The sequence below is a fragment of the Mchenga conophoros genome, linkage group LG16 (assembly GCF_057382185.1).
Source record: "Mchenga conophoros isolate Kocher_MC1m ecotype Shallow Benthic linkage group LG16, M_conophoros_male_GT1.1, whole genome shotgun sequence".
NCBI classification, from domain to species: Eukaryota; Metazoa; Chordata; class Actinopteri; order Cichliformes; family Cichlidae; genus Mchenga; species Mchenga conophoros.
The window spans coordinates 15,627,205-15,640,075 of NC_140541.1; the positions used below are offsets into that span (position 1 = coordinate 15,627,205).

The 12,871-nt window shown below is 37.1% G+C and overlaps 1 protein-coding gene across 2 annotated transcripts in view; it reads left to right on the top strand.

Annotated features, from left to right (window-relative positions):
* The first annotated feature begins 271 nt into the window (after nucleotides 1–271).
* Nucleotides 272–12,871, top strand: part of cerkl (CERK like autophagy regulator) — a 40,962-nt gene continuing 28,362 nt past the window's right edge. Inside the window, exons 1-2 of one of the 2 annotated variants that reach the window (XM_085248511.1) lie at nucleotides 272–571; nucleotides 4,274–4,389. In XM_085248511.1, coding sequence (XP_085104637.1) covers nucleotides 432–571; nucleotides 4,274–4,389 — 256 coding nt within the window. In that variant the 5' untranslated portion in view covers nucleotides 272–431. The remainder of the gene's footprint in view (nucleotides 572–4,273; nucleotides 4,390–12,871) is intronic. The other variant, XM_085248510.1, reaches the window with a different exon arrangement.

Sequence of the window (12,871 nt, forward strand, 5' to 3'; positions counted from 1 at the left end):
AACATGGAAACATAAAATACCAAACTCGAAAGGTAAGGTCTACCTTTTTTAAATAATTGTTCTGCTGTTTAGCCTGCAATGTTAATTATATTTTGGTCTCCAGTGACTCCTATAAATATAATTAAAAAATTTGGACTGCCAATCACATTCACACTAAAATGCAGCAATAAACAAACCTGAGTTTTGAAGCTCACACAGGTGCGCGCGCGCGCTTGTTGATTACACACCAGTGAATCTGCCGCGTGCTCGAACTGTGCCAGTCCGCTAAACTAAAGCCGCTGCCTGTTGCCATAGCGACAAGACCCGGAAATACACCGTGATCAGCTTACTGCGTGTTTATCAGAGGGTATCAAACTCATAACGGTAGAGTTTTTGTTGTTATTGTTTGTTTGTTTTTTGTTTATTTGCTCGTGCGTAAATAAACAGTAGATATGTCGGAGCCCGAGGAGCTGCCGCAGAGAGAACAGCGAGAGAGTACGAAGAAGAAGAAGAAAACGAAGCGGAGTAGGAAAAAGAAGAAGGAGCAGCGGGAAGGAGAGGAGCAGGTGGAGTTTGAGCAGGAGGTGCAGAGGTGAGTGGTTCTTGTGGGTTTCCTCCAGGGTCGCGTTATACACAGAACCCGTTTTGGACCCACACGTGTCTCGGTTCATACAATAAAGTGACATAGCAGAGGAGAGAAAGAACCGACTACTCGTAGTCAAAACCCGTCTCTTCAGGAAGCTTTTCAAAGTAAAAGCACAGCAGTTAAATCCTTACAAAGTCAATAAATAAATAAACGATTGTGCCAACGTGCAACTGTTACTCTTCCGGTTTAGACATGTTATTGAGGTACTATTTCCCGCAACCCAAATGATACATATTAAACATAAAAAACAATTTAAAATGGACTAATTGACCTTGCAAAGCACATGGCTGTGCACTGTGGTTATGAACAGACTCTAAACTGTTTATGCTCAATAAAATAAATGAAAATAAATTTCTATGAAGAAAAGCGAAATTGCATGCAAGTGACACATTTTAATCCTGCTAGCAAGCTATGATTGATGGACAGCAATTGGTACACTCCCACTATGTTTCATAAAGGGAGATGAAGTATGTCGACATAAATAATAATTGTTTGGCTCACAACTTCATACCAAACTAATTCTTGTTTTCAAAACGTCTTGGTACTTGGTGCATATCTTTGGTTTTCACCACAGACTTGTTTTTTCTTAGTTTTTATTCATTATTGAATCAATTTAGCTTAAGGATTCAAAGAGGAGCTAGAGAGGAAGTTTGATATTAGAGCACTTTTCAGAGAAAGTCTGATAATCAGTCCCCTTGTTTGCATATTTAATCAGGTTACTTCCTCAAACAGATAACATAGAATTAGCAAACACAAAGAAAGACTAAAGAGTAGCTCCTGTCTGTATATACACTCAGCGGGTTATTAAATTAGAAAAGCTATTTTAAAGCAGAGCAGAATGCCTGAGAGTCACACTGCATTATCTTCCATTATATTCTGAACCTTGCCTGATGTTTGTGTTGTCATTTGTAGAAATAAAGAATAAATAATGATGAAAAGGTACAAATAAGGTTGATGAAAAGGTTGATGAGCATTCATCAGAATTTACAAAAATGATGTACAATTCACAATTTCCCGGGGAAGGATCTAGAACGCATTAACAATAAAGTTACAGAATTAATATTGCATTGAAATAGACTTTTTTCTGTCTTTCTTTCTTTTATTTAACAGGGACAAAAATCTAAACATGCCAGATTATAGTAAAACTGCTAATTCACATCTGTATTCCTGGGGCAGATCACATAAAACTTTATTATAAACAATAAAAATACAGATATGTGACAAACACTTATAGAGTAAAATGATATGAAGTGTGCTGTTATGTTTACTAAACATAAACATGTTTTATATTAGAGGTGACACATCTAAGAAAAAAAAAAAGAAAGTGCAGTGACACTAGTAGCTTTTCACACTCTGTTCATACATCGTGCAGTTTATTCCCTGGAAGTTGTGTCGTCAGGTAAAAGTCCAGTATGAAGTATGGTTTATACTTCATACTTTGCGACTGGTTCTACGTGACAAATGTAATACATACAAGTAAACTCTATCCAAGATTATTGAAAAAGGTGTATCATAGGGAGGATTGCTTGGCTGTCATGCAGTTCAAATGAACAGAATTTGGGATTGCAGATGTTTAGTTCCTGTAAGGACAGCAAGACATCTGAGCAGAAACATGCTCAGAGATCTGTAGCAGTAGTAATTCTTTTTGGAACCCCGCCCCCAAAAAAACATTTTTCTGTGTCAAATATGAGAATTTTAGGTCTGTGTCTATATACTTAATATCTCTGTGTTCATACTAAAGTTGTCCCAATACTTGAATTTCAAGACAAAAAGACAAAACATTTAGATGCATTTTTAAAAATAAAGGTTAGAAAAATACAAACAATAATATCGGTGACAACAGTACTTGTAGTGCAAAAAAATATAAACACCACTGTACTGTTATGTATATATATTTTTAGTATGGGTTTTTAGTGATTTGGCTCCATGTTTTGGTTGTTGAAGAAATTGTTAGTAAGATAGGTTGCCACTGTTTCTAACTCAATGTATACTTTTCTCAGCTTCAAACTTTATGACTAACATAACAGTTTTTAGACACAAATATTATCCTGTTAGAATAAGACCATCTTTTATAAAGTTATAAATGGTCAAGACTGATCATTTCTGCTCCTACATTAATGTTACCATTTTGCGATTAGCCACAGCGGCTAGCTGCTACCTTAATGATAATAGTGGTAGCAGCTAGCTAATAATGGATAATGTGGCTATCGGATAAAAGTACCTTCGGCTGCTCTCTCATTTTACAGAGGTTGCCACAGCAGATAGGTCCGCATGTTTGATTTGGTCCTGACACAGCTCTCCCGACTATTCAGGCTTGGGACCAATGTCATGCCAAAAAGTGATCATCTGCTAGCAAGCAGTTGCCAGTTTTTGCCAAAAAATTATTTTCTGTAACTGCTGTAAAAGACTTGTTGAAGACTTGTTATAATTTATCAAATATTTCTGTCTTGAATGATATAAAATCATTTTGAGTCCAGAAAGAACATTTCTGTTTCAAGCAAAAGCTGCAGCCAGTTTTTTGGCAAAGTGCAAAACAGGTATTTAAAAAAAAAAAATTTAACTAGTAAACCCCCGTGCTACATGCAGGAGACAGGAAGCATACAAGCATACTTACATATGCCACGATCATTATAGTATGATATATTATATTGTGACACACCATTCTACTCTGACATTACATTCAGTGCTCAGTTGAACAGTGAAATGTACAAATATCTAAAATTGTGGGATTTATATAAAACATTTGTAAACGCAAGACAGATTTTGTCACTCATGGTGCCTGAGGCAATGTGTATGCAAAGTTTCATCAAGTTTTGTTACTTGTCTAAGAGGAGAAAGGGAACGTACAGTCAGACATACAGAGATACATCTGCAATAATCACTATAGTGTTATATATAACCTCTTCATAAATCCTGTTTACACAACCTATTTACCGATATATAAAGAAGGTTATTAGACATAGAAAACATATACAAATTGTCAGACGTTAGTAATCATCTTTTGGCGTGACATCGTGTTTGGAGTGCACTTGCTTGAGACCCCCTAAGGTTGGGTTTGTGGCTATCAGGTAACTGCTGATGAAACTAGCTAACAGTGATGTGTGTGTGTGTGCCAGGTTAACGTTTACGATAACTGTTCGGTACCTAAATTTTGTTGAAACGGGAGCCTTACTGACCTTTAAAGTCCCCAAAGTGTTGTTCAGTGTTGTGAACTTCAGCTAGGGGACAGGCTGTGTGATGGATGGATGGACAGTTGGATGAAGTTGTGTGTCAGCTGGAGGAGCCAAAGATGACAATGTTTGTATCAATAGTGTTGCAAAAGTGTCTAATCCAATAGTAATTTTTGGTATCAATTATAGTCTGGGAATCGACTTTTTTTTTCTTTTCTTTTTTGGACAACCTCATTTTGAGTTATTGGCCATAGAAACCTTTACCTGGGCTATCGTAAACTCTTGTATTCACCATTTTCACTAATTTCCATTTATTTTCTGACATTTTAAAGCCTAACAGACTAAGCCGTAAAATGATGACTCAACTTGTTCTTCACTTTGCCAATTATAAACATTTGTTATATATATTTATTGACATGATTGATATCTATGACTTCCTATTGGACAAAGTAAACTGTGTGTGTTTATTGTGTGTCAGTGTCAGTGAGTGCGTTGTGCTGCACGGGATCTTCAAACTGGGCAAGAAGAGTCACGACGTCCTGCTCACCCGAACCAAACTGACCTGGACGCCTATCATCCCGGAGAACCCCACAGGTCAGTGTCCATGGTGATGGGTTGTCATGGTGTTGAGTAGACGTGGTGGTGGTGTCAGACAGACAGACTGTGGGTGTTTTTCTTTCTGTATCTAGAAGCAGCTGGTGTTGTAATGGAGAAGTTATCTTGTGTTGAGACCACCTAAAACTTGACATCACACACACGCACACACACGCACACACAGTTCCATTGTGACACAATTAACCCCACACCCCCACCCCGGGTACGCTCCCTAATGCTGCAGTGTGCGTTTTTTTTTTTTTTTTGGAGGAAAAAGTAACATGTCATGCTAACAGACTAAAGCTTTATCTTTTCAGAATTTCGTTTTTTTTTTTCAGTGTGAAATTGGCTCTTGTAGTTGACTGTGGAGTATGACTACATCTTATCAGGACACTGATAAATCCAATACAGTTTGCCAGACTGAAATCTGCTGTCTGGACAAGCCTGTGTAAAATCATCAGATGTGTTTTTTGTGTATCTAACCCCTGTTTGAGCCGTTTATGTTTTAGCTTACATGTGGGTGAGAAAACAAATGAAAAAAAGACCAAAAAAGTTTTTTTTTAAATGTTTACATTTTATTCTGTTTAATTCTGTTTCCTGTGATCTTTTTGCGGCCCAATAGTTGTAGTAGGCTCTTTGTTCTGATTCTGCATTTCAAAGCTTTGAATCTTTAAGGAGTAAACATGACTTGGGATCTGATGATTTTTTTACATATCTACAGATCAGAAATTATTTTAATCAAAACTTAAAAGTGAACCTAAACGAATTACAATTTGTAGAAACATTCTTATTACTAACCAAATCTGAAGTGCAAAGTAAAATTATTTCTAAATTATATAACAGCATCCGGTGATGTAAAAACGACAGAACTCTGTATATTAAAGCGAAGTGGGAAAAGGAGGGTAATTTGACAATTACAGAGAAGTGTTGGGCTCACGCATGCAAGATACAGTGGGCTACCACTGGGTCTAATGTTTGGCGTGAATTTTGCTGGAAAAGCATTATGAGATTTTTCATTACCCCTGCTCAACAAAGATATCAAGGAATTGGTGATAAATGTTGGAGATGTGGGGGAGATGGAGCCAACCGTTTCCACATCTTTTGGGACTGTAAAGATATTCGCCAGTATTGGTCTCTAATCCATGATCATTTACAAAATGTTTTTTCATTTGTTTTTCCTTCAACTTTTGAGACCACGTTTTTGTGCAATGCACCAGTGGATAAACTGAATTCCAACGACAGAAGACTCCTGTATATCCTTCTGGCCGCAAGTAAAAAGCCTCTTACGAGAAGATGGCTTAAGCCTGAACCACCAACGATAGAAGACTGGATACATTCTGTACAAGAGATCTATACGATGGAAAAAGTGTCATTTTCTCTTAAACTTCAGAGGGATACATTCTACGGAATATGGTCTAAATGGACAGACTATGTTAAGCATATGAGGTGTGATTTTGTGTATGATGTTACAACCCTGAGTTCTACGTAAACCTACCTGCCCTGCTGCCTCCTAACCCTAGTTTTTTTTTGTTTGTTTGTTTGTTTTTTGTTTTTTGTTTTTTTTTTTGTTGTTTTGTTTTTTTTGGGGGGGGGGGTGTTTTTGTTTGTTTTTGTTTTTTTCTTCTTTTCTTTTCTCTTCTTTTTCCGTCTTCTTCATTTTTCTATTATAAGTTAAAATGTGACAGCAAAGAAAATGTAAAAAGGCAAATTACGTGTTATGTTCAACAGCTGTCCCAATAAAAGAGATAATAATAAAAAAAACAATAAATGGAAGGACACTGCATTTCCCAATGAGAAACTGGAGACGTTATCTAATATATGGTATAATGAAGATAAAAGATCATAATTATACATCATGCCCTGTAACAGGAGACATTTTTAGCTTGTATTTATTTACATTTAAGTAAATTAACTATAGCACTTTAGCTATTAGGAATTGACAGCCATAATTAGAAGATTATGATTGATTATGAGATGAAGTGTATCAGACTAATAGGGCAAGAATTGATATTCACACCTATACGAGGTAGCGTCATCGTCCTGTTTGCTTAATTGTAGAGCTGATTAACCATCTTTATCTCACCTTTAATGATGAAATGGGGTTTTATTTATTTATTTATTGTGAATGTAGTTTGTCTTTAGGAGTTCTGTGTCTTCAAATGACTTTCACTGGGCTTTACACATCACTTGTTAATTCACATTTGACTCTGGCTAGAGTGATTGGATTTGTTGTCCTTCTTGTTCATAAATTCTTGAGGTTTTGAGTGAATTTTACCTTTTTTAGACAGTAGCAGTAGCAGAAAAGAGGAAATCTAGGAAAGGGAGCAGTGGAATGAAATGCAGCAAGCTCACAGGCTCAGAGTCGAATGAAGGACTCATTTACTGAGGGCATTTTTGACTCTGGGGTATGCACGCTACCCACTCTAGTAATCATGCTGTCTTTAACCTTCAGCTTGCATAGCTAAATAAATTAAATGCACCTCAACACTTGACTTAGTAGAAGATCTCTTGCCTCTTTACCCCCCCCCCCCCCCCCATCTTCACCTGTCCTCATATCTACCATCTATACATCCAGGCATCAGCGCTCCATATCTCAGCTACATCTCCAGTATGCAAAACCAAAAGCCAGCCCTGTGATGGCTTTAAAGCTTAAACAACTCTGCTTTATTCTTGTGTAATATGGTGGTATCATTTTGCTGTGAGATTTCTGGTTGAAAACCGTTCAAACAGAACTGGTTAGTGAAGCAGGATGAAGGTGTAATTTAAATGTGTGTGTGTTGTTGAAGCCAATCTGTTTTGCTGTATTTCATCCAAGCTAATGTCATTAAGCCAGCACTGTGTGTGTGTGTGTGTGTTGGCAGTAGTAGAGAGCAGTTGGTTCAGCCCGTGGGGGGTTATTAGAGTCTCTCAGTGTGAGGAGATTAACACACACACACACACACACACACACACACACACACACACACACACACACACACACACACACACACACACACACATAGTCAGCCTGTCAGCATGCTGTGTGTGTGTTGATTAGATATTTCTATATAAATGGATCAGCTGTTATTGTTTGTTTCTACACATAAATCCATCCTGTCTGTCTCTCCGTGTGTCAGGGAGGTGAGATCTGAGCGATCAGACAGTTGTGTTGTGTCAAAGCAGGAACTTGCAGCTGTGCTGAAGAATTTAAAGCCCAAAATGCAGTTAGCGCACAAGAAATCAATGCACTGTTGGGAATCATTATACTGTCAAACACCCATTTTTTGTAATATTAGAAACATGTTTACCTCAAGTTGTGTTTCATGTCGTAAGCAGTGAAGTATTCGCTGGAGTCAATCCTGTGCTTCTAAAGCAAGAAAAACAAAAAAATATTCACATGAAGAAACTGAAACAATAGTGTCCAAATGATGGATGTGGTTTTTATTTTAAACAGAGGGAGGATCGCTATTGTTTTGTTTTGTCTTTACAGTGATAAGCGTAGTACGTTCAGTCAATATTACTTATACTTTATTATTGTTGATTTAACTCTTCTTTGAACTTTTTCTGTCTTTGTATAGGAAAACTGTAAATAATAGCCTTTTATGACATCATAATTATTAATTTTACCAATTATTATATTATCTAGGTCTCCATTTGTTTGCAGGAAAAGAACAGTATCTGGTTTTAAATAAATCTGTACAGTGATATGATGATACACACAGTTTAAGCACAGATTTATGTGTTCCCACTGTTTGTGAATGTGGCCCAATAATGGGATGACCTGTGTTTGACCTGATGTCAGATGTAATTTGTGTATTGGTAGAATTTAGAGTCTGTCCAGCAAATAACAAAAATAATGAAAAACTAAAAACTAATTTGAATATTATCCAGATAATATTAGGGATGGACCGATCTGATATCACGTATCGGTATCGCTCTGATACTGACCTAAATTACTGGATCGGATATCGGAGAGAAATAAAAAATGTAATCCGATCCATTAAGTATCACGAAAGCACCTCACAAAACTTGCGACATGGGGTAACTCAGCTCATAACCTCAGTACGTCAGAGCAGTATGCATCACGTGATAGAGCGGCTGTGGCGTGCGAGACCTGTCGGTGGTCTGATTGAGCATTTGGAGCCTCGCTACCAACCCGGCATTTCATCTCAGAGAAAGTTATCACAGAGAGAAGTAAAGCAAGCGTGTAAGTTCATCTCCGAATGTTTGTAAAGCATTCCTGCGTTAAGCTTAACAACCGATATATGGAGAGGCTGCCTCTTCTCTCCCCCTCCCTCTCCTGCTGCTACTTCAATCATGAAACTGATCAATGATCAGCTGATCGGCTTTTCTGTCGCAAGTCCCGTCTCTCTTGTTTGTTTTTGGCCCACTTTGCACCAGAAAGAGGAAACCAGCGGCTGAACAACAGCAGCACGTTTAAGCTTGATAAGCTGTTGTTAGAATTAGAAAAGTTGAATCAAAACGTGTCAGTGAAAACAAACTTTTTGAAATCATGAAGCACAATTTACCAAAGGGGAGACAAAAACGTTAGAAGTTAACACGAGACGTGTAGAGTATTGCAATCTGATTTTGTAGACACTTCCAGAAACAAATGCAATCTTTTAATCACGTCGCCTCATTCTACTCACTTTTTTTTTTGCAAAGGTCAAATTACTCCTGACTGAGCAATCAAAGTAACTCCCTGCTTATCCCAGTACACCCAACAGTAGTAAAAATGTGGCAAAAACAGTGGTAAAAATGCACATTAATTTCCACTTCTTAAAATTGGTGGAAAACTTGTTTAAAATTTGTTGTAATTTGACTGGAAAAACACTTTAACTCTTCCCATGATACTGAAATGTCAGTTGACCAGAAGAAAGAAGATTGTAGCTGTTTAGGATTATCAAATTCGATGGTGGAGTAATGTATATTGTAGGACTCCAGGAAATGAATGTAAGTCAGTGTAATGTTCTCTGAAGTGATGGAAGCATGACTCCGATCCATAACTCCCCACAGTTACCACATGGCCTGGTCACCATGAGACTGAACTGCCACTGAGAGTGTTTGTATGTGTGTGTTTGGGCCACGCACAGGTGCTAACAATTCATTTTTCCCCATTTAAAATTATTTTAAGAATCAAATGATAGAATCCTCTGGGAAGTGAGTGGATAAATGGTTATTAAAATTAAAAGTAAAAGGAATAATTACATGACTAATGGCACATAATTTTTATATAAATATATCTGCGACTGTGTGTGTGTGCGTGTATGTGTGTGTGTGTGTGTGTGTGTGTGTGTGTGTGTGTGTGTTAGCACAGCAGGATGTGAGGACCTGATGGGAATCTCATCTCCATCTGGGAACGAACCAACGTGTGCGTGCGTGTTCACAGTGACTCTGTAGGTCCTGTCAGCTCAGATCAGAGTCATCTTTATCGGGTTAGATGGAAAATCATCTTCCTACCCCTGACAGTGTTCTGCTGTATGTTTTTCTATCCAGGTATGCTTTTACTGCGTCGGCAGTATGTTTGGGATCATTGTCATGCTGAAAAATTTAACCGTTTCCAATCACATGCCTTCCAGGTCATATTGCATGGTGGAACAAAATCTGATGGTACTTTTCTGTGTTGATAATTAATCAATTGAGACACAATCTCCAACACTATTGACTGACACAAATCATGACAGAGCCTCCACTGTGTTTTACAGATGGTTGTAGACAAGAACTCGACTGAAAATGAGTGAAAAAGCAGCCAATGTCCAAAGAAAAACTTTGAAAGACCTTCAGAAAGCCTGTTGCTCAAGACCACTTTAAAAATTACTGACTCTGTGGAAGTAAAATCTAAAGAAATGAGTGGTTACTTCTGTATGTATTTTAAAGTTATATGTTATGTTGCTATTTTTTTTTAAATTTATTAAATGTCTGTCTTTCTTAGATGTGAAGGAAACCGAGGATAGAGGGTGCTTGCTAATATGTTAAAGCCCCTTTGAAATAATTTACGATAATAAAGTAATTTGCCTTGACTTACTTTTCTGCTTTCAAAATCCACTTGTGTTTTTTCTCAAATTTAAAATGCATAAATGATAAAAATGGTTTTGATTCCTCACCTTTAACCTCTCGTTTGACTCAGAAGACAAATACTTTAAACGCAAATAATATTAATTGGACACAATGAATGAAGACTGAGAAACAACAACCAGATAGACTGTTGTTACACACAATGACCCTGACATATGGATGCTGGTCTCTCTGGGGAACAGGGGAGGGTGGCGTGGGCATATTTGGTGTTTGATAACAGCAGGAGGTATTTCATAGAGAAGGGGGTTAATCAGCTATCATTTATAAGCTTTATGAGCTGTTTACACTGTACTGTAAAGGTGCTTTGCATCAAGTTAATATCTCTTTTTGTCTCTTTGAGCACAGAATTGATTTTCCTACTCTGGGTTTGTTATGGGGCTGCACATTTTCCTTCATGTTCCTTAACCTGTTTGAGTTCAAATTAAATGAGATGCCAAGAGGCCCCTGTTTTGCGATTGTTAGATTATAACAGTATTAAATGAATACTGTTTAAGTGCACCATTATAGGTTTTAAATCTGGGAGGATTAAAATATTCTTTTTTTGAAAATATCTCTGTAGATCTGAATGTTTCTGGTGATTAAAGTGGAGTTTGTTTTTGTTTATGTACATCTACCAGCTGTGCCATGCGTTTGTCTCTAAAGCTACACATCTAATATGGCCATTTTCATTATTCTCCCCCCAAAGGGAGGGAGTATGTAATTGGTTGTGTTTGTCTGTCTGTTTGTAAGCACAGACTCTCTCTGTGAATTATTACAAAGGTCTTCAAGTAAACTTTTATAATTCAGGCTGATAAAATGTCTATAAATTTTCTCTGATGTGACGACTTTTGAAAATTTAAATGATGCTTAATTTTAAGAAAACTAGCCTTAGTAACTGACAAAATTGGTACTGTAAATATTGGATTTTGTTTTGGACATGTCGATTGTTCTTATTTCATTTAAAAAGTTTGTTATTTTGAATTAAATATCAGTATAGACAATAAATTCTCATCAACAAGTGTGCAGTTGTTGAGAAGTTATTAAAATTCCTGCTATAAGTTCCAAAAAAAACCTTCTGGATGTGCTTGAGTTCTACTTTTGTGGAAGAAGAAAGATGTTTTAGTGAGGTGTTGCCAGAGCAGCTTTACTGCACTGTGACACTGTATCTCATCTCTGGACGTCTGCTGAAGTGAGGGAACACAATCCTTTAAAAGATAATTCCCCATTTGCTGTTTTGATGATGGTGGTGGTGTTTAACGCAGGTGTATACATGATCAGTCCTAATACTATGATCACTGACAGGTGAAGTGAATGACACTGAATATCTCTTCATTGTGGATGGAATATATTGGGTAGCAAGTGAGGATTTTGTTCACACAAAAGGAAGGAACAGTGGTGAAACAGCGACAGGGTCATTGCCGGCCAAGGCTCACTGATGCATGTAAGGAGCGAATGCTGGCTCGTGTTGTCTGATCCAACAGACTTTTCTGATAGAGAGGTACTAGAACACACAATGTGTCACAGTTTCCATGTTTGTTGTTTGAGTATGCATAGACGTAGGCTAGTAGTCCTGGAAGTGACCACTTACATCAGGATAGAAATATTTTATCATAGGATGAAGGTGATCACATCTTCTTTTAACACTAAGTATAAAAGGAGGGCTGAATCGATCATGAAAAAGGTGTTCCTTATATCCTCATCTCTTATCTGATAAATCAGAATCCAGGGAAATTGGCAAATTCTCACATTTTTTAAACTGAAACCAACCAGTTTAATTTGGTGTGAAAGCAAAAGTTTCCATAAGTTTGTTTAGAAGTTTACATACTGTAAAAGGTATTTACATTTAAGTCAAAAGCTCCTTGTGAAAAAACAACAACAAAAAAAGCACAAAAAAACTCCAAAGTACTTGCACTACTGTCATCTGCAAATGAGCCACGCACAAGCTCACTCAGACACAAAGTATTTTCTTTGTGTCTGAGTAAAATGTGATGTAACTCTGAATGGACTGTCTGAGCTATGCTAATATTATCCTCGGAGGATTAGAAGATTAATATGATGCTGGCCAATCAGGTTTCAGAATTCTTTCACGATTGTACTTGTTGATGCTGTACTTTACATTCTGCTGACAGCAGCAATGTGCAGCGTTCATATTTGATTGACTATTCAAAAGAATTTAAACATACAGTAAAACATCAATCAGACAAACTAATCACAGAGTTTGTTGTTAATGGTAGTATCCTTTTATACACTTACTTTTTCGCAGTGGATTTGAATGTTTTATTTAATAAGACTTTAGTCTTAATGTTTATAAAAAGAAAAAATGGCATTTTGACATTTTGGGTAAATCTCAGCATTTCATCTGTTCACACTGGTCAAGGATGTTTTTAGCTTAGCTTAGCACAGAGACTGGAAGCAGAGGGAAACTGTTAGCCTGGATGACTGAGAACCT